This window comes from Lissotriton vulgaris, chromosome 1_2 (genome assembly GCF_964263255.1).
Source record: "Lissotriton vulgaris chromosome 1_2, aLisVul1.2, whole genome shotgun sequence".
Taxonomy (NCBI): Eukaryota; Metazoa; Chordata; class Amphibia; order Caudata; family Salamandridae; genus Lissotriton; species Lissotriton vulgaris.
Window position 1 is genome coordinate 308,786,271 of NC_141686.1, and position 26,903 is coordinate 308,813,173.

Here is a 26,903-nt window from a genome sequence, read left to right on the forward strand (position 1 = left end):
AAGTTGGAGAAGATAAAGGATAATGACAAGGGGTTTAGGGAGAAGAGGATGATGGAGCTGAGTTCTTGAGGCAGAAGGCAGAAACCGGTAACTTAACTAGGGGCCTTCCCTCCAAAATTCCCACTTTGCTACACCATGACAGGTGCTGTCTGTCATATGTCTCTTTTCCTGCTCATCCTTCTCGAAAATACACCTTTCCTTCTGCACATCATTGGAAGCTAGTGAACCCACAGGCTCACACCGCCCTCCTCTCATCTAGCATCTCAGTCGAAGACCCACACTTCTATCCGGCAGTACCAAGTGACGTCCCAGGTATTAGCACCTTTAAAGAATGAGCAGTGACCCAAATGTGAATGGCTGGAAAGCTACTTTGCAGGAAAGGAGAGCATCACAAATGAGGCAAGGTCGTTGATCAAGGAGATGGCTTAAAGAATTAAGGTTCAGAATGGCACAGCTGCCTAAAATAGTCTGGTAAAAAAAACTGCTGATCCTCAAGATACCAAAGTGTAAAGGATGTAAACAACCTCTGCCTGTGTTGTCTGAAACCTTCCTCTGTACCTACAGTATGCGCAGTAAACACACCCTCTGATACCACCTCACACACTATGCAGCACCAAAGCTGCCACCTTAACAGGAGATCCATAGGCTCCCCAAACCTGTACATCTTACCCGTTCAGAAGAAGATAGCGAACCACACTACACTGACACATGCGCATTCTTGCACCAAAGCCATAACATTGCATAACGATTACTCTAAACACAACAGCCACCTCTCCTGAGCATTGGTCGACTGTGCATGGGATCCGCAGCTGTGGTGGGTGAGTGAAATAAACCGTAAAGTCTGTGGTCTGTTATATTCGAAAACCTAACACTCTACAAAGATCCCGGACTAGACAACATTGCATTGCTATCACTAACCAGTATGTTCTGCAGATCTTCTCTAGCCAGTCCTAATGACTGCGAGTCATTTGCACATTGTCACTGACGAGCCTTTAATGGGTCAGTGATGACGCCATAACTGCAGTGGCCACTCTGAACTTGATACTGGACCATATTAATGAATATACATATTGGTAATCAAACCTAACAAGAAGAGCTTTGGGGCAGGGATAGTTGGAACCGGACACATGGAACCAGGCAGGAAAGAGTTGCCAGGTCTGGATCTTTTGTAGAATGGATGATCAGTGTCATGTTCTTTTCCATGCTCTGCCATCCCTTCGCAACCATTACATTCTTATGTTTTGTGGTGTTCAGATGTCTTTATTTTGGAAGTGGCTCCACTGCAGATAATGTCATTAAGGATAAAACAACCACACGAACTGGTAATTGGGCCTTAGCAGAACATTAGGAAGTGATCAGAGCTGGGCTATTGAGTTGTAGCTACAAACGTGAAAAAAATACACATGGAAGCAGAATAAATGTACACAGCCTGGGCACCAACATGTACAGAAGTTACTGATGGTTGCATTTTCCAACAGATTCCTCACCTTCTGAATTATCCTCAGGCCTCTAACTTTTCCCCATCAGTGTCTCTCCAGCGCCTGTGTGTGGCACTGTGCGGCATTGTGGACTTATGCTGACATCACTTCCTTTTTTTCCAGCCTGCTGTTCATGTCCCATCAATAATTCCTCAGCATTCATCAGTGACTATGAGGTTTCCGATTTCAAGCTTTGTCTCACTCGACACAAGAAAATGTACTGTTCAGATCTGCATGTGGTACCTGGGATCATAACACTACAACACAGCCTCTGACTCTTGTCCTTCCACAGAACCGAAGGCTAATAAGACACAAAAGGTACATTTATCTTTGAGTAAGGACACACCAGGTGCTCTCCTTAAGCCAATCACATTCCAGGGAATATTCTACAAAGACGTGTTCCCATGAGAAACACAAGAAGTACTATAGGAAGGAGAGTCCTCCTACGGGCGTTTGAAGTCTCAATCCTTCTTGTCGGGCAAGATGCCAACACCTAAAGGTGAAAGCCGAGTACTTGAGTCGATCTGCTTGACCCTCACAGGTTGAGACCTTCTTGCAGCCTATACTCACTATGTTCAGGACAGATCTGGCTCCTTCTTGGCCACTTCCCAACTGTAAAGCTGTAAAGCATGTACCTGCCGGATTAGCGGCTGCAGTGGCACCGACCACCACTGCACCAAAGACTTTGTCCACAGTGCCTAAGGCTCAGTCGAAGCCAAGTAAGGAGCCTTCTCTTTTCTGATGCAGACCAAGGAATTTACTCACAGGGATGATTGCCGGTTAGGATTATCCATGTGGCAAGAGAAAAGATGATGGTGAACTTCAATAATGTTCCCTTGGCTAATCGGTTCCAAAGGGTTCAGAGATTTGTTATTATGGAAGAAATATTCAACTCTAGTTCCAAAGCTCCCACCCTGGCAGACATGGACTATCGTTGCATGGAAGATGATGTTTTGAAGACTGATCATCTCCTTCCACACTTTAATACCGATGCAGCCTTGAGCCTTGATACTTCACCAGAAGAGAATATTCACTACCCCTCTGGCCGTGCCTCACAAGAGGTTGCCTCGTTTACTGCTGTGCTTTGGAAGGCGGTAACTGGGAACTGAATAAACAGGACACACACTGTTCATTATCGCTCATATTATGCTCCGATTTCCCTTCACGCACAGTCAGCACGAAACAAAGTTCAAAAGGACGTGTAAACAGGCAACCAGGCAGGACATACCACAGAGGGAACAAATAATTCAATTATCCACAAACTGAGCAGCAAGGTAATTCTACTTAATGGTCTAATAAATCACAAACTAGTGTTTTCCCTGTACCAAGGTCAAAATCACCTCATAGAGACCTCAGGCAGAGAGCAGCAGGAATGAGAGAGCCGGTGATAAGCAGCTGCCCCTCCAAGGGAGAACGTTAACCATCGCCAGTGCTGTAAATAAAACTCAGATGGCCAAGGCGGAAGGAAGCTTTTATTGTTGTAACTGCAGTAATGTTATAACCAACCAGTCATAAGGTCATCTACACACCATCTAACCAGAATACAGCACTCCGGACAGAACATTTCAGGACAGCTTGGTAAGTACTAAAAGGAAAGGTGACTGGGGTGGAGGGAGGGAAAAAGGGATGGAGGAAGGAACAGAGTATAGGAAAAGGGGAACATCACAACATTACAGCAAGGGGTCCATTCACCAGTTCAAATCCGGATGCCACAAAGCTGAATAACCTGTACACCCCGGATCCAAATTGGAGTCAGAAAGTCCAGGATCATTTCTTAAATATCTCTGAGGAAGGGCCTCCATGAGGGTTACCCAGTGAAGGTTACTATCTGCATGGAAGAGAAGTGGGACTTCTGGACATTGATGAACAAACCCTAGCACTTCTGGGCATTGATGGCCAAATGCTATTTATGGAGGAGAGTCATCATCCTCTGACGGCGTTTCCTGACCAGTACTGAAACCTCCACTTTTAGTAGCCAATCGACCAATTACAGGAAAACATGAACTCTTGATCAACGCAAGAAATGTGCTACATCTGCCAGCACTTTGTAAAGGTACATGGAGGCCAAAGGGCCGAACCGTGAACTGATAGTGCTAGGTAACCGCTGTAAACAGCAGGAAGTGCTGCATGGGTTCAAGTAGGGGGGAAAGTTTGGCAGAAGGACACAGGTATTCTGTAGGTAAAGTTATGGGAACTAATCTCCCATATTAAGGGACAAAAGAACCTGGCTCAGGAACAGCCTCTGGAACATGTGCTCCCAAATGGACAAGTTCTGAGGTGGTAGACACTGAATGGGTTGTAAACCTCCATCATTCTTTGGGTCCAACAAGTCCAAGGAGTAAACTCAAGTGCTTCTTGGTTCAGGAGGTACTACATCTAAGACCCCCTTCCTCAGCAGGGCTTGGACTTCCAACTCTAAAATCTCACTGTTGGGGTGGAAAGAGAAAGGTCCGGGGAGAGGACTTGGAAGGGTAGAGCGCAGCCCTTATAGATTAGCTGGATGACCCATCAATCTGATGTGATGTGATCACCTTGTGGCAAAATGGTAGCACCCCCCACTAAAAAACGATGGCTCAAGGGAGGCAGTCAGAGGGATTTTGAGGAGACAGGGCTGGCACAACAATGCGGGGACTGCATCTACTATTGGCATCTGCTAGATTTACCTCTCCCCCATAAGAAGCAATACGGCTGTTGGTGGGTCTGGATAGATGGAGTAAGCAGTCTGTCTGGACCGTACGGCCCTGGTGTAGAAAGAAAGCTTTCTGTAATGTTGATGGGGTTGACACATTGGGGAGGCAAAGACAAGCCTGTAACTCATCTATTAATACCGCCAAGCAATGCATGAATTCACCTATCCCCATCTTCCACTACAGATCACACCTAACTCCTATTAATTTAATCAACAACCTGGAAACCGGAGTAAACACATCACAAGGTTTCCTTAGGAGTGCAAGACTGATGCCAATAACCAATAATAAGCCAAAAAAACGAACAAATAATCCTGTGTTTCGGAGAAGTGCGCTTTCCTGACAGATTGCTGCAATACCTTTTCAGGGATAAGAAGGGCTATATAAATGCAAATACTATACAATACATAACACACACTAATACCATATCACTCTGAGGTTGGGCAGGTGATTGTAATTCATACAGATTGCAAAATGGTTGACGTATACTGCTTGACACACTCACATAAGACAAAACTCTTATGGTTCATGTCCATCGCCCAGTAATGTACCAGTCTACATCAATAAACCACCTGTTAGAAACTGAACAGGCGCAGAATAACTGACGGGATCTGCCAAACAATGCTGGCCAACATAAGGCTTTAATTTTGTTCACCAATGTGGGTCTTACTTAATTACATGCTATAACCGCCTTTTAGCATCTCACAATGGCAATCAGATGTGGAATGATAGTAAAGTCCATCCCAGAATATCTCTGATCCATGTAATGCCTATGCCTACCGTAAAATGGAATGGACAGTGCAGTATCCAGTTAAGTGGACTATAAAAATAAGACATCATAAAGTGATCTGCAGAGCTGCTCAAACCTGCCAGCTTACTGAAAACCATAAACTGCTTGCCTGTCTCAATTCTTTCCCACTTTGACTCATTATCAAAATTCTGTCCAGCTAAACAATCATCCTTAAACCCCTTTCTCTCAAACAGTCCACTACTGGTTGCAAAATCTTTGTAAAGAACAAAGGGGCTGGCGACAATTCCATGGGAGACCTGGAAGCTGGTAAAACTGACCCTTCCATCTGAACTGTAAAAATCGTTGACTTTCTGGATTAATCGAAATGTGAAATATGCGTCCTTGAGAACAAACTTCACCATTCAATTTTAAATCTAGTAACATATCCCTCATAAGATGGATACCCTCCATCTTAAAATGTTTGTATGTAACAACTTCGTTTAACTCTTAAATTTTTAACTGGTCTCCACCCGTACTGACATAGTCTACTGGCTTCTCTTTTATCCTTACTATAGGATGTTTTGCTAACATTTGCATCACTTCTTCTGTCACAGTAGCTTCCAGATCTCTTTGAATACTCAACTCCCCGGGTTCCTTTCTCTGGTATGGTTCTGAATCTAAATCTATTTGGTAACCTTTAATTGCTTACATAACCCAAGGCTCTTCCGTTATTTTTTTCCCATTAATGTACAAACAGTTTTAGTCTTCCACCACACCCTTCTTGGGTTGAACCAACATTTATCTTCATACTCACCTTGACCTTTGTTTGAATACTGTCTCTGCTCTCATTATATTCGTCTCATCCCTTGCTAACGGCTTCCTTATCCAAAATGTAATATATTCCGCCTCATGATCCAGGGGCCGCCATTCCTTGCTCCTTGGTTATTTAATTTCCCTAGGATCAAACAAATTCTCACCCAATGGGTCCAGCACAATTTTTTCCCTTTTTCTTTCTTTCTTAAGTTCTCATTAAAAGATTCATATAAACTATGCTTATAATCTAGATCTAGAATATATTTGTCAATATCCTGACGGTCATCTGTTTGCTCAAACTCATCCAGCCTGTCCTCCTCATATGCAGTGCTACACTGCCCATCTTGTATATCGCTTAGGTCATCTTCTCTTCGAGTTGCTTCGTACTCCTTTCTCCTCATTTGCATTCTTCAAATGCTTTCTCTTTTTAATAACTTTCCTTCTGGACCCCTGGGTAAATCACCTTCTTCCCCAGAGATTGAAAAGTATTCTTCATCATTCTTACTCCTGCCTGACCTTTTCTTCTTGAAAACGTCTTTCGCAATCTCATTAACTGCTAAATGCAGTTCCTCTGATAAAAAAATTCTTATTAACTCCTCCTGCAATATTTCTCCTGACTGTTGCTCTTTCATTTTGCTATATTCCTCAGCTTAAAATAAACCAACAAGTTTTAAACTATAAATATTGCAATAATAATCTCCTGCATGTAAATGTAGATTTTGTCTTTAAACACTGTTGCTGCATGTCCGTACAGTTTACTGCCGGCACTGAGCACGTTGCCTAGTAAACTATATCTGTTTTTGGCAGACGCTGTAGCATGACCTCTGCAGCATGACCTCTGCTTCAGCATGATTCCACCAAATAAGCAATCATGCTCTATTTTCTTTAAAAATCTGCGCTGCCCGTCCTTAAGCGATACACGCAAAATCTCGCCTTGAAAACCGCCTGAATAGCCTAAAGATGCTAATGTCCGTTAAAATGGTGGTGCATCGCAAGTGTCTTTCCAGCCGATGATAAGATCGGAAGTGTGGAGTGGTGTGGCTCACTGGTTAGAGGCGGCAGACCTGGTGCAGAGGACGGCCCGGGACCAGTGTTCAATTCCCGACGCGGCAGGGTCGTGGACCAGGGTCAGCGGACTCGATAATTCTCGCCTCGGTGCCTACTCTAACCAGTGATCACACTCGGCAACTCTGGGCATTAGCTTGCCTCATCTCTACAACGGCCCCCCACATTCGCCGGGAATGCCTGGTTTCACCTTGGAGATACCCAGTAGGGACCATCTCACAGGGATAGCCAGGACGGGTTCTCCAGCGGTCTACAGCGCCAGGATGCCTCAGGGCAGCAGTGCGCTTTACAAGACACATTACATTACAAGTATCATCGCTATCACAGATCGTTTCCTCACGTGAGCTGCCGCGCGCGTATAATCAACTGTCAAGGGATTTTTTTTAAATGATGACGCTTATAACAAATCATACATTTTACAACAATGTATCATTTGTTTTTCAGTTGTGTCCTTATTTTTAGTAAGTAGCATACTGATAACTGTGGTATAACAAATTTACAGCTGGGGAGAATGCCTCTGAGGAACAGCGCCTTTGCCTTCCTTCATGTGGATCATCAGTGTGTCTGATTAGCTAGGACTGGCATCAAGGAATTGCTGCCACGCAGGCCTTTTTCCAATAGGACAATGAACAGCAGTGGATAGAATCAATTGGCGTGACATTCCTTTGGACTTGCAGCAAAGTCACCATTCCTGTAAGGTTTGAATGCTGGAATCCCCTCCACTTATTTTGTTCTGTTCATTAACACCTTGGCTGCTAGAGATAATTTCCTCCTGCGCTGCATTCCCTGATTTACCATTGTTCATGACGAGCTCAGCTCGTCATCAGCACAGCTCAACCATGCCTCATGACGAACTGAGCTCGTCATGAGCATCGAAGGGGTTAAAAGCATGTTTCCGTTCCACTTGGTTAATAAAAAAAAAGAAGAAACATCTTCAGGCTTCTAAAACTTCTATTGATGTGGAATTTCATCAGTGCCTATTTTACAAGTGCACGAAAAGAAGCCTATTCAAGTCTGTCTTGTTATTGTTTGAGGTAATTACACTCATTTGTTATTCCAGCCTGTTTTAGCATGTTTTCCTTCCTTCTTCCTCGTTTTATTCCAACTCGTTGCAGGCCCATCGGGATTGAAATTCCCTGTGGTGTAATGTTCAGCAGCGATCTTCATTACAATATGGAGCTGCAATCATTTCTCATTCCCGCCATTCTTAAATGAAACGGGTCAAACCAATTTACCTTGGACGCAATTAGTAAAACTATTTGAACCATATCTTATTGCATTTGGAGAAACAGTCAAAAGATATCCCAACTCTGAAATACCATGTCTTATTTCACAATTTGGGAGTGGAAGAAAGAAGATAATACAATAGCCTTCCAGAGTCCTTATTAGCTGGATTTTTAATGCATCTTTACTGAATCACGTTTAAGAACTTTTAAGGCACACATTTTTTGGAAGAATCACAGGTAATATGAAAAATACCTAATTTACACAGCTGTACTAAGATGCTTGTCTAACTTATGAGTTTGGAAGCTTTGTGATTCTCTGATTAGGGATCAACTAGTTAGATTACCAACAACCCTAGCGTTCAGGAGGAATTTAGGCAAAACAGGTTTGGTGATAATGTAGTTACTGCAATAAAAAAATTCTATCGCCTTGAAAATTGGTGTTTTACTTACAGCACTCCTCCAACGTTTTGGAGAGTTGTCGATTAGCCCTGGTAGTCAGCAGCTTTGGTGGCGTCTGACGCCTCATTGCTGGGCTGAGGTGCCCATCTGGGCAAAATGTTGGCGTGGAGCTGTAGTCTGCTCTAGAGTAGTGCTTGCAACTAAATGTGCTTGAGCTGCATTCATACATATTGCAATTAAGCCATTTTTGTCCACAACTTTCTGACAGCCCATCTCGCAGGCTCTCTGTGTGAAAGTAGATGCTCTCTCTCAGCGGAGGCCTACATGTGGGAGCAGCACTCCGAAGCAACAGAGTTGGTGATCTTCGTGTTGAGATAGGCATTCATGGATCTTTTGGGCATAACCCAGGATAGGAAGTACCCTCAGTTTTGTGGCATACTTGCTTCTCTATGAACGACTTCCTATAGGATGCCTACAGGTTCAGCTGGTCTCAAGGTCTACTGTACTCTTTCCTACCAATGCCACTCCTTTCAAAAGTATTATTGAAGGTGTGGAAAACTCGGGGACAGCTACTCCTTTTGCCCCAGACTGGTCACAGGATTTCCTAGATTTCCAGTCTGTTGGCACTCTGCATTCAGCAACCTCTTCCTCTTTCCTACAGAGTGGACCTGCTCTTAAGGCAGGGTGGTCAGATCATCTGTCCCAATCCCCAGACACTGTGACTACACACTGGAAATTGAGTTTCAATAGCTAGATCCCCTGTGCCTTCCTGGTGACGTCACAGATGGCATACTGGCAGGAAGGGAGCCTGCTATCAAATCCGGCTCTGGAGGTCACTGGAACACGTTTGTTTGGTGGTATAAGTTGGCAGCCATCAATCCTCTTAAATCTTGCCTTTACAACCTCTTGCGTTAAGTATTGTCCCTTGCATACCAGAGCAATAGTGGTGATTCCAGTTAAGTGCTTCCTGACATCACTGCCTGCCTTCATATGCCTTCCTGACCAACGTTGCTTGTTTAGATCATAAACAGTGGTTGGTTTTCAGAACTTTTTATTACTTGTTTCCTCCCACTCCATTTATTGTTCCTCAGAGGGATATGAATCCTGTGCTGATTGTCCTGATAGCATCCCCCTTCAAGCTGATGACTTCTTATCCCGAAGACCACCTAGCAACACTGGAGAGACCTAGCTTGGGAAAAGATTTACAGACCAGTCAGAAGTATGAAGGATTATTCATAAGTTAAGGAATCTGCAGGGAGATAATGTATCCATCAGAAATATTGCTACCGTCGTTAAGTAACTTTTTCGTTTGACCCTTATCAGGCTAAGGGCCCAATGTAATACCATGGCAGAGGCCTTCAGTAAGAAGGATTATCCACTGGGCCAAATATAGAACACTTACCTTGAGGAGGTCATGTGCAGTACACCTAATAAAGATGCATTTGTGAGTGATGCCAGCTGTAGTTCTCTGATGTAGAGTAATCTGTACCTTTTGTGTCTGTGCAGGAAGACTGCCAAGAAGGAAATTCTCCAGTGTGACTATGAGGAATGTGGCAAGATCTTCTCCAACCGCCAGTACTTGAACGTCAGTATCTTTTTCCAGTGAAATGCTCGGCAGTGGGCATAGGGGTGGGCGAATTGGTTAGTGCTGGATAACTGAACTGTGTGGGCTATGGTGGGAGAGCATGCATTCAATGCAGCATTGGCTTTGATGAATAATGAGATTTGTGCAGCAGTATTGCAGAACATCTCCAGACGTTCCTGTAAATGCTGCCATTTGGCTATATGATGGACACTACCTGCCTCCCTCAAATGCAGATGTTGATGGTTGTAGTGCAATGTTTTTTTGTTACTCATTTTTGTACAGGTTGCCCTCTTTGCCGTTACAATGGACTGTCCTTCATGTGAATAGGTGCTTTAGACTTTTTCCACAAGACTGAAAATTACATTATGCTCCTAGTTCACGCACTCCTACTTCCTACACATTTTTAGTGCACCAGCCATGCCGCCTCATGTGAATCACTATCTTTTATAGTGAAAGGATTGCTGTCCAATCCCATGTAACCCTCTTTTTTTCGCAGTTGCACCAGAGCCTGAATTAGTCATGCAAACACTATCAAAAGATTTAAAACTAAATCACTAAGAGGTTTAACTCTCGTACTCCTGTATTGTCCTGTGATGATGGATGGATACAGCCCAGAAGTCTCCCCCCTCATCCTTCCCTTCTCAACATTGTAGTTTTCTCCATGCGCCTAGGGAGGTAGAGCAGATCATGGCTCGTCCAGGACTGATCTTCTTAGCATCCAGTGCTCTGTAGAATAAATATCAGACAGGATTATGGATTTTCTGAAATCTGGATACTTTTTACATCTAGATCACTAGTTGATGTCAACCAATGCAGTTTACTGAACTGTAATGTTAAGTGTCTGGCTTGAACTATGTAATGGCTTGTAATGTCTCATTTAATGCTGTCCCTTTGCAAACCATTTATTACCATTGCCGCCCATAAACACATCGCCATATACCATTGTTTTGCTTTCCAGCAGTTCTATTTACGTTATTTGGCAAAACAATTAAAGCTTTTCAAACGGTGTATCCATATCCATACTAATATTTTAAAGAGAGAGCCCAAACCTTTGAGGTGGGTAATCTCAGTAACCACAGCACCAATCACAACACCCAATACAGCGTTGGGAAGGGCAGTTGCAGCAGAAGGACATAGGCTATGTAGACGGCCGCCATATACATATATTTTTTTTTACAGAGTTTTATATAGCGCAAACTTGGCCCGAACTGAATCAGGTATCAGAGCTCTTTACATAGCGCCAGTTACTTTACATGAGGACACACATTCATTTTTGTTAGGCACGGGAAGATTAAGTGATTTGGCCAACTCCTCTATACATTTAAAAGGTAAAAGAACCGTGCCACCAAAGTAGTCCCTAGTGGGCGTGTCTGCATTGTGCTGTGGGCGTGGGCATGATTCATGCTGGGGGCGTGTGGTACGGCCATCACATCGTGGGCTGTGGGCGTGTGCTGGGGGCGTGATAAACGCTGGGGGCATGACAAACGCTGGGGGCGTGTGTCCGCCCTTCATGCCATGTGAGTCGTACATACAAGAGCCAATTACGTTGCTGCGCAGCATCAAGGGGCACGCTGGGGGCGTGAGAAACGCTGGGGGCGTGCGTCCGGCCTTTATGACATGTGAACGCAATTGCACCGCATCAAGGGGCACGCTGGGGGCGTGTGCTACGTTCCACCCTTCATGCCATGTGGGTTGTACATTAATCAGAAGATCGTCTGCTGTGGCCGTGTACTGTGGCCGTGACAAACGAGTTCACCTGGAGGCCTGGTAAGTATCATTACTGCAGCCTCTCCTGCACGCTGTTACTGAACTCTCTCATTCAATGAAATTACACATGCCTGCTAACATCAACCAGGGCTGTAGCCGGGCTCAGGCGGCGGATCACTACACCATTTACACGCGCCTGCTAACGTCAACCAGGGCTGCAGCTGGGCCTTCTCCGTCCCTATTCTAATAAAACAAAAAATGGCTCACTGGTTAGAAGCGGCAGACCCTGAAGCAGAGATCAGGCCTGGGACCAGGGTTCAATTCCCGACATGGCAGGGTCTTGGACTCAATGTCCGCGGACTTGATAATTCTCGCCTCGGCACCTACTCTAATCATGGGTCCCACTCTGCAACTCTGGGCAATAGCTTGCTTAATCTCCACAACGGCCCCATCAACACTGGGATGCCTGGCTTCACCTTGGGGGTGCCCAGGAGGGGCATCTTACAGGGAGAGCCAGGAAGGGTTCCACAGCGTTATACAGCGCCGGGGCGCCCTGTTGCTGGGGCAGCTGTGCGCTTTACAAGTATACTACATTTTTACATTTTACTGCGCGATTTTAAAATAAATTGCCCTTGCCAAATACACGCATTACACACATTCTATTTCATACCCGGACAACGTCGGGACGGGCTGCTAGTATATTGTATGGTGAATGTGTATTCTTGCAAGCCAATATGAACTCCCCTCTAGGAAGCTTGGATGCAGCCAAGGCAGATACTGCATCCAAAGCCTAACAGTATTGACACAAATGGGACAAAGGGAATGTTTATAGATAATACACATATGCAGTGTTTGCTATGGCTGCATCTTAGTCGTGGCCTGCAAAGCTGTGACGTTTGCTCAGATTTTTCAGTCTATAGTTTAGGGGCAGAGATTAGCTGTTATTTTTTCTTTCCAAAAATGTGCCTATATTTCATTATTTCGCACGAAATATGCGGCACTATTAGTTATGTGTAGTTTTGCTTTTATTTGTATAAGTTATAGTTCTGTTTACATTTATATATTAGGCTACTAAATTAATCGCATGTTTACCTCTCCCCTCATTCTCAGGTACGTCATGAGCATGTCTGCACATCCTTGCACTGTTTTCATTCATTGCCACGTTTCTCATGATGGTGCATTAGCTACCAACTTTTAGGAGTTTGGATATATTTTTTATTTATTTATTTGTTTTTTGCAGTTTTCTATAGCGTGAGCTTCGTGAAAGGGCATTAATACTTTACTTGAGTCCTAGTTTGCATCACTCAATTTTGGGCACTGAGAGATTAAATGATTTGCCCAGAATCACAGGCTTTTGAGCCAAAGTCGTGACTCGAACCAGGTTCCCCATTGCCAAAGTCAGCAGCTCTAGCCGTTAAACACATCACCTCACCATATGTAGGAGAAAAAATAAAGACTAGTCTAATCCATTCTGTTTCACATCCTTCTCTTTCTTTATGCTCACTTATGCTAGTCTAGGCATATATAATCTGTTTGATTGTTTACCACAATTTTGGCCCTTCCTGTAGTATAATGTAAAGGATAGACTCATGGAAACCTCTTTCCTCTGGTCTGCATGACTGGTGGACGTTTTTTCAATGTCTGTAGAGCAAACGTGATCAGACTCCTTGCTGCACTTTTGTGAGCGGTGATGGGGTTTGGTCAGCGATTCATCAGGTGAAAATACAGTACAGAGCAGGCTTCCTTCTAAGCCATTGATAAGGAGAATATTAGAGCTAGACGGCATTCTTTGAAAATTGGCTAAATTTACTGAGGGGAATTTGTGGGGCACAGCTCTGAGATAGTCTCCTACAATGGGAGAATTCTGTTCCACAGAGTAAAAGATTGAGGCCGCCACAAGCTGCCACCCTCATTGAGGATGTTGTGAACAACCCACCCAACAAATAAGTCCTCACCAACTTTTATTAAAGCTCTGCATTGTTAGTGCGCATCCTCAGCTAAAAAAGTGTTTCTATGGTCAACCTTTGGTTTGCCTTTCAAACATGTGGTCGACTCATCATTGCGTGTGTCGTTGATGGGACCCACCACATTGTCACTGAACTCCTAGTGGATTTCACGCTAGTCCACTATACAACCATTGTCATTGACCTGCTCTTTCTCCAAGCAAACATCACCATCTGTGATGACAGCATAATCAACGGCAGCATTGACTGCTACATTATTAATGATGAACAAGTAACTTATTTTCAGTAACACACTTTCTGGTGGATGTTCATATATAACCAAGATTCCTCATCTTTACAATGTCCACACACACAAGCCTGGATCCAGAGACTTTTAACATCAATGCTGTTTCGTGCCGCTACGTGGCATGGTGTGCTCTACATTGGCATTGGTCCACTCCAAAATGACAAACCCGGGCCATGTATAAGCACCAATCTAACACGCTGATGTCTTTCTTGACCATGTCCGCACCCTCTGACACTAGGCCCAAAAATAATCAGAAATGTCAGTATGCTGATTTTCTAGATTACGACCATTTTGTTAGATAAAACCCCACATTCCACAGAATGGGGCGGTAGCAGGGCAGTGTGGAATCTGTTCTTAGAGTATCCGCCAAAAAGAGCATTACCAAAGGGAAGTAACTTGTTCTTCTGATGGATCCTTTTAATCCCATATTCTTCTGCTGTAGAATAGATACCAAAGCAACACTCCTAGTGAGTCTTTGGAATGGCTCAGACCAGAGCGAGCTCAGCTCGTCATGAGCACCGGAGCGCCGTGGCTCATGACGAGCTCAGCTCGTCATGAGCATGGAAGGAGTTAAGGCTCTTCTGGGGTCCAACCAATGAAGTGTCTCCTCCTTCGAGGGGTGAGGCAGATCTCAGAGCATCAGGAGAGTGATTGATTGAACAAAGTGAAAGGCAGTCATGACTTTAGGCAAGAAGGCCGCCCTGGTCCTCAGCACCACTTTCCGGGGAGAAAAGTGATGTAGGGTGACTGCACTAAGAGACCTTGGAGTTCACTCACATGGCAAGTAGACATTACCACAACCAAGAATACAGTCTTCAGAGTAAATTGAGGTAGAGAACAGCTGTGCAAAGGTTCGAAAGGCGAGGACCAAAATTAAGGTCCCACTGTGGCTTCACAAAGGGTTTGTGAGGAAACAAATGAATCAAACCTTTTAGAAATTGCATCACAGTTGGTCATTTAAACAAGGATGGCTGGATCTGTAAATTCGAGAAGGGCAAAAGAGCCGATATAGAACCATTAATGGTATCCACTGCAAGTCCTTAGTGGACCCAAGACAAAACAAATAATAACTTGTCAATTTAACCTGAGGTGGATCAATTTTGCTGGTGCCACTTCAGGGTACAAATTGACCCCCACCCTGGCATAGACAAACTGTAGAAGGGCACCTGGTAGCCACGATAACATCCACAACTTGGGGAGGAAGATCAAACGAGGTCAATTGCCACCTCCTAGGGAGGTGCAGATTGTGCAGTTTCGGGACCCTGCCCTGCTGCTGTGACAGGAGATCCTCCTGAAATGTAGCCAAATTGGAGGACAGATAGTCATGCCCTGAAGCGCCTGGTACCACACCCCCCTTGCCCAATCCAGAGCCATTAGAAGGACTAGGGCCCTATCATTCTCCATCTTCTTTAGAACTCTGGATTGAAGAGGCAGCAGCAGAGAGCAGTGCAGAGATCCTGGAAAAAGTCTCCCAGAAAGAACCTGCTTGGGAACTCCAGCGTGCAAGTGCTGAAATTGCACGTTCTCCAGGGTGGCGAAAAGATCTAGCTCAGGTTCTCCATATTGCGGGAAGATGCCCTGTGCCAACTCATGATGTAACCGCATTTTGATCTGGCAGGTGCTGCCATCTGAGTTCTTCATCCATCCTTTCATTCAAAGATCCCACCAGATGTTTCACGACCAGGGAAATGCCCTGAGGCACCAGCCGGCCAAGGTGAAAATTAGCCTCCATGGGGAACAGAGTGAATGCGTTTGCCATGACATTAATGATGTTGGCGAAGCTACAGCTGTCCTTGTCAGGTTTGTTTGAGAACAATGGCAAAGTAATGCATCACTCCTGGATAAGAGAAAGATGGATCTGGCGAGTCTAAAGAAAGGGAGGCTGATCTCAGCCCTTATCAAAGCCTTCATGAATGTGTTCTGTACAAGCTTTAGGCTACTGGCAATCGGAGTTTGAGGTGATACTGCTGGCTGAGCAGTACTTCATTTGAACTAGAAGTACATTACTGTGAACTAGACAGTTGTTTGAAGGACTAAGCATTTTCTCCAAGCATGTCGAGACCTAAACAGTGCGCTTCAGTCAAGTAAAGCAGACACTGAAACTGCAAAATTCCTGGAAACTACAGAAACATTCGTCTTATTCTCATATAAGGCACAGCGAGGAGAGTATTGCAGGCAGGCTTTTTTGTGCCCTAACACGCACCACTCCTCGTACAGCTTGAATCCTTCAGCAAATGTCTCTGCCCACCCCATGTTTGCTGCAGGCAGGATACAGCAATGCTTTCCAGCATTACAAAGCTTCACATCTTACAAGTCATAACAATCCTTTTACAAAAGGCATCCGGTAACTGCTTTCTCCTCACCTTCCGTGGAAACCCTGAGGTATATTCTATTACGTGTGCCCCCAGTTTATTTCTTAACCTGTTCCCTACCTAGAAGTCTGCTGGTTAGCTAGAAGAACTTGCCATGGTCTCTGTACCTTGCACTTTTTTCATTGATGTGAGATGGTTATCAAAACATAACTAAAATGAATTTGTACAAATCTTTCAGACTTTCACATGACTAACAAAGTTGGGCTTTCGGTATTTTTCCATGTAATTAACATGAACTTCACAAACGGGTACATTTTCAGGCGATACCTAGATAGAAAACTTTCTGCACAAGGCTTGGAGTATGCACATGGCAAATCACCCAAATCCTTTGCTACATTCACCCGAATACCAATTAGATCAAACAAAGTTTACTCACACATTAACCAAGCTATTAGTAAACTGGACATTTAACAAATCTATGCTTACCACAGAGTAACTCAACAAAGATCCACATATGATTGATGCAATCCCAGGAACTGGTGAAAAGGGGGCCCTGGTCAAAAAAGTGCCCTGATGCCGGGCTAATGGTAGAAAGTGCTACGCAAATAGGGATGACATAATAGATCTCCACCCTCAGCCTTGTAGTTTTGTATGTGTTTAAAAAATGGTTTATTGCTTGTATCATTGAGCAACATGGAGCATCTGTACTACCAGTGGTGGCATGTGTATCAGAGCATCTACTCTTTGATATTGTCCTCCAGCACAGAGCATTGGTTCAGTGGTATATCCCTTTATGGTTGTGCCACCCAATAGATGAGCTGAAGACTGCTTTACAGGCACAGCCTTTATCTGCCTTTGAAGCTGACAAATAGTTGTTTCATGATGCACCCTCAAACTACGAGCATCTGTCTATTGCTTTTTGTTCAAAAAACTACCAATTGCTCTTCTCACAGCACCATAAAAAGTACCAGCACGTGAACCAGTACACCTTCACCTGCTCGGAGCCCAGCTGCGGAAAATCTTTCAACTTTAAGAAGCATTTGAAGGAGCATGAGAAGCGGCACAGTGGTAAGTTCCCTCTGACGTTTCGGAACCATTTGTAGGCACAAACCTTCACCGCAGTGTAAGTGTTCATTAATGTAACTATGACGTCGTCTGCAGCGCTAGACTTGTCTTCCTTGGGAACTTTTTTAGGCGATCCTTAAAATAGGGGAATCACTTTAGCAAAGGTATTTTACAAACCAACAGGTATTCTAAAGCAGAAGGGTGTTTGACCAGGTCAAAAGAATCCTGAGGAAAGGGGTCTGGACCATGGGGTGGCTATTAAAGAAATAAATAAACATATTAAGGCACTTAAAATTTAAAGGCAGAAATACAAACAGGAAGGCCCACAAATGCAAGAACAAATAGACCAAAGTTTTCCATAAATTTGAATAGATTGTGAAGCGCTGGAAAACGTTCCGGTCTCTTTTTGGGCTTTGGTGGTAGCGCTGAGGATAAGGGGTCAGACTGCCACCTGATTTGGCCCACAACCCAAGCTCCCATATTACCCATTCCACCTCTCACAGCAGGGTGGGGGTGGGAAGGGGGAACTTGTATGGGGGTCAGTAAATATTGTACCAATACGTTTAATTGTGGATGCTTAATGGTTGCAGTGCTAGCAGGGCTTAACATTCTCTCAGCATTTAGTGCTACATGGACCCATCAAAAACTGCCCAAATACCTTTGAAATGGCCAACTGGGGTGAAGTAGGGAATGCATTACCAAGGCCCGGGCTTCAATTATTGATGGATCCGGCGTGGAGTGGTACACAGGCCTGACTGATTAATCTCACCATTAAGTACGGTAGAACGTCTTTCCAGCCTCCATCAAGAGATTCTTCTCAGGACATCGTGCGGCCTATCCAAGCCTTTTTGTTGACATAGGACATGGAAGCAAGCGGGAGGGAGGTACTAGAGGTTATGAATGCATATGTTCTGGTAAAATGTGGTGACAGTGGATTGGGAAGCGCAATAATTTACTATCAAACATACGAGCAAAATAGCTTAAATAAATAAAACGCTAAAATGATCCTACTTTATAAACAAGTGGGGACGGTTGGGAAGCGTGTAGGGCGGGGCAGCAAGACAGACAAGTACTGGGTGAGAGCAGAAAGGAAGCGTCTTGAGCAAAACATGTAAAATATATTTTAAAATTCCTAAATCACAGCGTGAGAAGCAGCGGCAAGCGCCAACACAGAGTAGTGGTAGGTGGGAGGGGAAAGAAGAAAGGCAGGCCACTTTCTTTAGTAGCAACAGCAAAACAGTTAAAGTAAATGAAAAAATCATAAATCATGGTGCGAATATGTAAGTACCAAATAGAACGACTGGCTTGAGGTGGTTGGGGGATTGCGCCGTACAGAGTTATTAAATGAGACAGGCACTGATACGAACAGAAAATGCAGCGATGGGCAGAAGGTGGTTGGGGGACGGCACCATGAGCTGAGCAAAAGAAAAATAGTGCTCAGAAACTAACAAAATTGCCAGAAGTGAACTGACCCATGTAACGGGGTCAGTCGCCAGGGCGGGAACAAAACAGCCAGAAGGTGGGATAAATATAAAGTATTTACTAAGGAAAGCAAAGGAATGTTGAAAGGCAGACCAAGGGACGAATGAAAGTGATGGGTGTATGATGGGTGTGGTGAAAGCCCACAGAAGTAAGTACAGCATGTCGAGAGACAGCACATGTTACTGCCTAGGGTCGACCTAAAAACAATTGAAAGCAGGGAATATCCCTATTAATATGGCACCCATGTAGACAGGAGCCAGGCACCTCCTTAAATTGGTAGCAAACATGCCTAAAAGAGAATCAATATTGGTTGAGTCAACCTGATTTGCGGAGCTGGGCGTAAACGCTGTCTGCTGATCTAAATGACCCTCCATACAAGGGGGCGTATCTGGGGGACGTGGCTGGGATCCAGCACTTTCCAGCACATATATGACAAACAAGTGATAAAAACAATAGCAAACCGGGGTCCAGCAAGATGAATGTGACTGGTAACCAAGACAAACTAAAAGGTGAGAACAGAAACACATAAAAAACAATTAAAAGCAGGGAATATCACTTTCAATATGGTGCCCAGGTGGACAGGAGCAGGGCACCTCCTGAAATTGGCAGCAAACATGCCTACAATTAAATCCATATTGGGCGGAAACAACCTGATTTGTAGAGCTGCACGGACACAGTATCTGGTGATCTAAATAGCCCTCCGTACAAGGGGGCATACCCCAGGGCGTGGCAGGGATCCAGCCCTTTCCAACACTTATATGCCAAACGAGTGGGGGGAAAACAATAGCAGACCAGGGTCCCACAACACCCAAATCCTCTGCAGGCTTCCGTGTGAGAGGAATGTTGCTGATAACCAAGACAAACAAAATAAAAGATGAGAACAGAAACGCATACAAACAATTAAAAGTAGGGAATATCCCTTTCAATATATCGCCCGGTAGACAGGAGCCAGGCACCCTCTGAAATTGTCAGCAAACCTACCTACAAGGAAATCAATTTTGGGCAGAACCAATCTGATTTGAAGAGCAGAAACTACAACAACAACATGGTCTTTTTAGCTGTGTCAGCAATGCAGCAGGCAAAGTGTTGATCCTGCAACCGTGCAATTTCCTCCAGAGCTTCATAAATGGAGACTGTTGCTTCTGTAGCAGTAAGACTTTCAATGACGGTCAACTGAAAACCCAGGAAAGACATCAGTCTTCAGGTGGTGGTCTGACCATAAACAACACATGCATTGTATGTTGCCACCTGGATCAGGTGGGAAAACAGCTTCTTATACCAAGTGCTAGTTTTACAACTCTCATTGTATGGCTGAATCGCCTGGTCATTCTTTTCTACTCCGCCTATGTACTTGTATTCAAGCATACAGGTGGGCTTGTGAACTTCGAACATCTGACCCCAAACTGTGACGAGGAAAGTGTTATCATGAATGGTAGTGTGCATGTACATATCACTCCTATCAGAGAACTTGATTTTGATTTGATTTAGATTTTTTAATTTATAGAGCGCAGCAGTTACTCGAGGGTGTCAAGGCACTATAGACTACCGTCCAGAGAGAGTGCCTAAGAGTTGGTGATAGTGGGGGTGGCTACAGACAAAATAGCCAACTTGACTGCGAACCATTCGTTGGAATGCAAAACAGTGCTCTGGGATTTTTGGAGCTTTTCACAAACAAGCTCCTGTGTGAATCCTTTGCGGCAACAATGAACTGTATTGCATGCTACAGTGCCAGCTTTTTACAGCTCACTGAACAACTCTACTCCTGTATAGAAGCTGTCCACATAAATGTTTCAACCTTTGTGAAGGAGTTGCTGGACCAGCTGCCATACAACCTTTCCAAGGACTCCTAGCTTAGGAGGCAAACAGGGTTTACAGTGGGTTCCTCCCCTGTGTACACTCTCAAGCTGTACACAGAGCTAGTAGAGCTCTCACACACCTTGATGCCATAGCTAACTCTTTTGCTTGGAATGTACTGCCTCAACAGCAGCCGCCCTTTGTACTGGATCAAGGACTCATCAATCGCTATGATCTTTCCAGGAGTAAACATCTCTGTAAACCTGGCAGATAAATGTTCCACTGCAGCATGAATTTTGCACAAGTGGATGGTCCTGGGGCAATGCTGCAGAATTTACAGTGAAACGCAGCACACTCTGTAGTAGCAAAAAACGATCTCTGCTCATGTACTGTGCGAAGACGGGTGTTACCCCAACCACGTGAGTAGATCGGTAGGACTGCACGTTTTTTTGTGCAGTAACCTTATTTCGGGTGTAAGGCCCAAAACATCATGAACTCCTCAAGTGAAGTGGGAGTCCACTGGTGTGCTCTAGAATGAGGCTCTAAAGTGCCTCCATGTTGTCTCATAAATCATTCAGCACGTAGATTTGTTTGCTGCACTATTTGCTCAACGAAGCCAAGATCCAAAAAGAGATGGATGTAGTCAGTAAATTGGCAAAAAATTGACTGTATTGCATTTACATCTAGTGTCACCAGTGAACTGTGGAATTTGGGGCTGAAATAAATGGAGGTCTGCCAAGAGAGTACTTGTTCTGTAGTTGCCACCGCTCGTGACAGTTCTGTGAGTTGGTCTACCCTGCTATGGTTGCTCCGCTGCACAGAGTTTACATGTGGAGGGGCAGCACAAATGCCATTATCATGTTCCTCAGAATTGCTGGAAGACGAGTCATTGGATAGAACTCTGCTGAGAGAAAAATCACTTTCTGATCCAGCTCCATCTTCTCTTCCCCCTGATGCAACCTCAGTATCTGCTGTCTCAGTCTCTGATCCTGCCTCCATCACCCAGTTTAGGGCCTAGGTAGCAGTCATCCACAGAGACTCCATCTCTGCTGAATGGTTAAACCCCCCCTTCTAAAACACTGTCCTATGTAGAAGATCGAAATAGTGTTCTAAACTGTGGGTGTGTTTGTGCACAACAGTAATTAAACGCAAAATTACTTATCCAGTTCCCTGATTCTGAAAGTTCTCCAAAGACACTATAAAGTTTTTTTATTTTAAACTAACAGTATCCCTTCACCTTGCCACATACCCAATAACACAGCATACTTTTGTCATGGCTTATGCAAAAGTTATTGTTGGTGGAGCTGCTGGGACTTTGCCAGTATAAGACTAGTATCCTAAAGCCAAAAATCTACATTTGAACTCAAGAAACACTCACTTAGTAGCTCCTGCAACTTTGTGCGCAGGGGCACTACTTGTGAGAACACACAGTGCTATCACCACGATCACTGGAACTATGAGTCACAGATGGGCAGGGGAAAAAAAAGTAATCCTTCAGTTCAATAACTGAAAGATCCTTTTCAGCCCTCCCAGTGTCCGCTAATAGTGGGTAGACACACTCGGAAGGGAGTGCGGCCATTGCCCGCACTCAAGGGGTCAAGTGTGGATGTTTTATAGGAATGCATGCTTAATTGTAGCATAAAAAGCCACAAAAAGAACGGTCTGGTGCAGCGATATTTTATGTCTTCTGGCACAGGGGTGTTCTGAGCCTGGATCACCCCATTCAGGCTTAAGCAGTCGCACAGATAGTCTTCTGAGAACGCTGCACAGGAGCGGCAGTTGGGAAAAAGCAGTAGCACAACAAACTCATACTAGACATCCCGCGTAAAGAACACATCTCTGGTCACCTGAAAAACCTCCACTGGCTCCCCGTCAATAAGAGGATTACTTTCCGGCTCCTTACCCACGCACACAAAGCACTCTACGAAATCGGACCCGAATGCCTCAACACACGACTGTCCTTTTACACCCCCTCCCGCCAGCTACGATCCTCCAACCAAGCCCTTGCCACTGTACCTCGCATCAACAAAACCACCATGAGTGGTAGATCCTTCTCCTTCCTGGCAGCTAAAACCTGGAACTCACTTCCCACTCACCTTCGCCTTACTCAAAACCACCTAGCATTCAGAAATCAACTTAAAACGTGGATATTTGACAAGTAATTCCCCACCCCTCTTCAAGCGCCTTGAGACCCTCTGGGTATGTAGCGCGCTATATAAATTTATTGACTTGACTTGACTTGACTGGCGACATAGCATTGAAACTGTAGAAAGAGCGTAGTAAGCTGCACCATGTGCGTTGGTTCTGAAGGGAAAAGCGTGAGTGCATTGCTGTTTGTGCCCAGAATGTTCTTTACTGACAACTCAGTTTGTTCACCATGCAGCCAATGTGGATATTTATATTCTCTTTAACATGCCGTGAACATAGAACGCAAATACCTTATTTGTGAGTTTGACAAAAAACTTCAAGTAGCAGAGTTAAGAATATATATTTTTTGCCATTTACCTGTACGGCAGGTCCACTTTACTGCATGTAATTTACATGTCTGTGCCTTTTTCAATTAAAGGGATAAGTAAGATCAAGTAACATGACAGATGATTGAAAAGCATCATGGTGAAGTTTACATTTTAGTTGTCACCTAAAAACAGCTTTTACCATTCTTATTAATTGATTGGTTTTCTTGTCAATGTCAATTACTTACTTTACACTCGATGGTTTTCTTCCATCTTCTTTTGTAGAGTAGTTCCTATTTTCCCAATAGGCCCTGCGCATTGGAATAACATAAACAGTAGTATCGACGTAGAAGTGCGGATCTTCCAGGCCTCTACTGACTATGCTAAACTTAATTGGGTTTGTTACCAACTAGCTCAGAGGTCACTGGAAACTTTCTTAACTGAATAGGAAGTGATCAGCTTCCCTGGTACAGACAAGAAGGGATTCAGTTTTCCAACAACCGTGCACAACCGTGCAACATGACAACTTTGCTCCTCAGATAAGAGTCAATCTCTTAGGGTCGTGTGAAACAATAGACAGTTATTTTACTCAGTCAGTTGTTGTGCAGATTACTTTCACAATATGTAGAGAATAGAGAGACGGGGGTTTTCAATAAAGGGTAACATTTATTGAACAGTCTTTCTTCTCGTACAAGAGAAATGAATTGCCACAAAAAGTACGTACAGTAAGATGAGTATTGCGAAATAATACTGTAAAAGCATTGATATGGTTTATTAGCCATACAATGGTTTAAAATGAATAAAACATATATACATTCATATATACATTAGGCTAAAATACTCAACTGGTGCTTCTACCCACGCCTACCCCAGTGTACCTGACCTAAGCCTAATACTTGGGAGGGGAGTAAGTAAGTAGCTTTTAGTTAAGTTGGTTTTGCCAAGGTTTGCTTCAAGAATTCTCTCTAAGGGTTTAGTCAACACCATACCTCTGGAATAGAATGATGGAGGTCTGGTATCTCCTTCAGGGAACTCGATATCCCAGTCACTCGCAAGAGTAGACTGGAAACGCCGGAGCTGGATTTCTCTGCAGGAGAAAAGACAGCGTCTCTCTCAGCGCGTCGAGGAGGAGGAGGGTCAGCGTCCGTGGGCAGCTTGCATCTGCTGGGCTCTTGCAGGGGACGGCTGTTCAGCTCCTAAGTTCACCACACCATCGTTCGCTCGTTAGCAGCGATAGCAGCTATGGTATCATCAGCATAACAGCAGCTTCAGCTTCAGCGAAACAGCAGCAACATCAGCGTTTGCTTAAGGCAACGTTGGTAATATTTTTACCTGAAAGGTGCCTTGTTTGACGTAAGTTTTTGGACATAAGACGTCAATAAAGATGTCACTAGGAAGTGATCGTCTATCAGTGCTCATTAGAGTTCTATTACTAATCAAAACATAGCAAGCGGGGCTTTCCCAGGTTGCTGAGTTTTTATCTTGTTGAAGAACTCGGAGTGTTAATCTAGGAATCTTAGATAGTAACTTCTGCTATGTCATTGCACTAATTAGCTGCAAAGGAAGTGGCAGAGGAAGCGATTCTGAAATGTGGCTCTGTTCGTGTGAGGCCAGAGACGAGTTTCTGAATATTTCATTTGATCGGTTATGCCAATATAGGGGTACAAGGGGATTATAGCCGTATAGAGGCATAAGGTCACAGTATCGATCAGGATCCTAGATTAAAACGCAACACTTTGGAGTGTCCTTCCCCTAGAACAGTGGTTCTTAACCTCGGGTCCAAGGACCACTGGTAGTTCTCAAAGCCTACTTAGGAGGGCCGTGGCTAAGTTACAAAATGAAATAATATTACAATTAATACCTTAAAATTAATATACAAATAAAGAAGCAAAATTGAAAATGTGAAACTTTTTCTACATTTGCTTGTGAATTAAATTAAATATTTCAAGATTTGAGCATTTGTTTAGTGTAACTTGTTTTTTGTATTTTTGTTTTGAAATTCAAATCCTAGAAGTTGCTTAGGTCGGGGTTCTTAACTTCCAATAATGGCTTAGTTGGGGGTCCCCAAATTCCAGTAATGATTCAGTGGGTTCCACAGAAGTCAAAAGGTTAAAAACTACTGTTCTAGAGCATTGCATTTTACCATCCTTTTGAGAGGGTCACATATCCTTCCAAAACTCTCATCAGAGAAACAAGTGTTTTTCCATGTTTTCTTGTTCTCGCCTACAAATGCTGCTGCCCATCACATCCCCAACCCTTCCCAGGCCCCTGAACTCTTCTGTGAGGGCACAGCAATGTGTTCGGCCCATCCATCAAGCTCTCTTTCATTTTTAGGTTTCACTTGTGAAACCTATTATTTTTAATAAAAACTTAAAAGGTGCTTACATCCCACCTCCTCTCTTTCCTGACTTTTCATTGGTTCCTGTACTTGCCACTTACTTTTCCTCTATTTGTATTGGATGTATCATATTTTCCTGCATTTACCAATGTGTGTTCCTCGTCGGCTTCTCTTATCAGTTTCCCTGAGCAGAAATACTATGAACTAATCCGCTTTGGTGGAACTATTTTTTCCATACATAAAATGTTTCCTCTTTCTGTTTTTTTGTCTTGCATCAGATTTATAAAGGGTAACTCATCAGTAGGAGAGATTAAAGTAATTTGCCCACAAGCGGTTGTGCCGCCAAGACTTGCACCGGGATCCCAAGTTCTCGAGTCAGCAGCTCTGGCCTCTGCGCCCCATCCTACCCACTCCTGTGATGATTGTTTAAATTAGTATTGCTGATTTTGCCAATGGTTTTTGTATCTCTTCCTTCCTGCATTCCGTTGTGAATACAAATTCTAAATCTGTGCTACAGCCCCAGTGACTTTACTCTGGGTGATGTAAAAAGTTGAATTCTGAGATGAAAAAACATGCTCCTTCTACTTTCATTTTCAGGGGAGAGATCAGCTTTGCGTTGTACCTAAGTGCATATTAAGTGATTGCCCAGAATCATGGGTTGAGGTGCTGCTAGGACCCAAACTTGGTTCCATAGTTGCAAGGTCGGCAGCTGTAGCCTTAATGACGCAACTGCTAAGCATTTCTAACACCGCAAATCCCTCCTTCAGCCTCTGAGTCGAAGCCCTTAGCACAATTTTACTGTCACGACATATATTGCTTTATCTCTGTGTTTGAAGCTGAGACAAATATCTGATAGTCATTGAAGTGCCTTTTATTATCATTTATTACAGTCAAGATACAACTTTACAAGGGTTACAAACAGCGCCGCCCGCAATGATTTGATGATCATGAATACATGCGAAACTCCGCGATTTTACTTTCGCACTAAATAACTATAATAGAAAGGCTGTTTTTTAATGTTGCATTTTAATGGGAAACAAGAAATTCAAATAAAACATAAAAGAACAAAACATATGTTGGCCGGAATGAAGCAGGGTGCAGTAACCACCAGATAGTTTGCGCAATCAAAAGAATCAGTTTGAAACATCAGATGATAAACTTTGTGCATCACCTTTTATGCCTTCCGTCCTCGCAGCTGGCAATGGCCCAACATCCCTTCACATTAGTCCTCTGTAGTCTAGCCATGGGGACCAGCAGTGTCAAAATTAGTCTCAGATTTCAGGGGGAAAATGTAATTGCAAAGTATGTTTTTGAAAGTAATTTTAGCAGAGAAGTTTTATAAAACAGTGTTATGACATGAAAGGGTGAACAGCAACATATTACTTGTAGTAGCTGCAGTACTGCCTACTGTACTTGTCACAGCTACATTCACGCTTCTACCTGCGGGTTGGTTTTTTGACTGCATTTTTAGCTTTTCACTTCATTGTTTGTCTCTTTCATATGACCAATTTTGAATCAT

The 26,903-nt window shown here is 43.8% G+C and overlaps 1 protein-coding gene across 2 annotated transcripts in view; it reads left to right on the forward strand.

The window, feature by feature from the left end:
• LOC147736577 (zinc finger protein 692-like) overlaps positions 1 to 26,903 on the forward strand; it is a 96,828-nt gene that overhangs the window by 62,200 nt on the left and 7,725 nt on the right. For both annotated transcript variants that reach the window (XM_086953318.1, XM_086953319.1), the window contains 2 exons: positions 9,905 to 9,983; positions 17,206 to 17,320. In XM_086953318.1, coding sequence (XP_086809444.1) covers positions 9,905 to 9,983; positions 17,206 to 17,320 — 194 coding nt within the window. The remainder of the gene's footprint in view (positions 1 to 9,904; positions 9,984 to 17,205; positions 17,321 to 26,903) is intronic.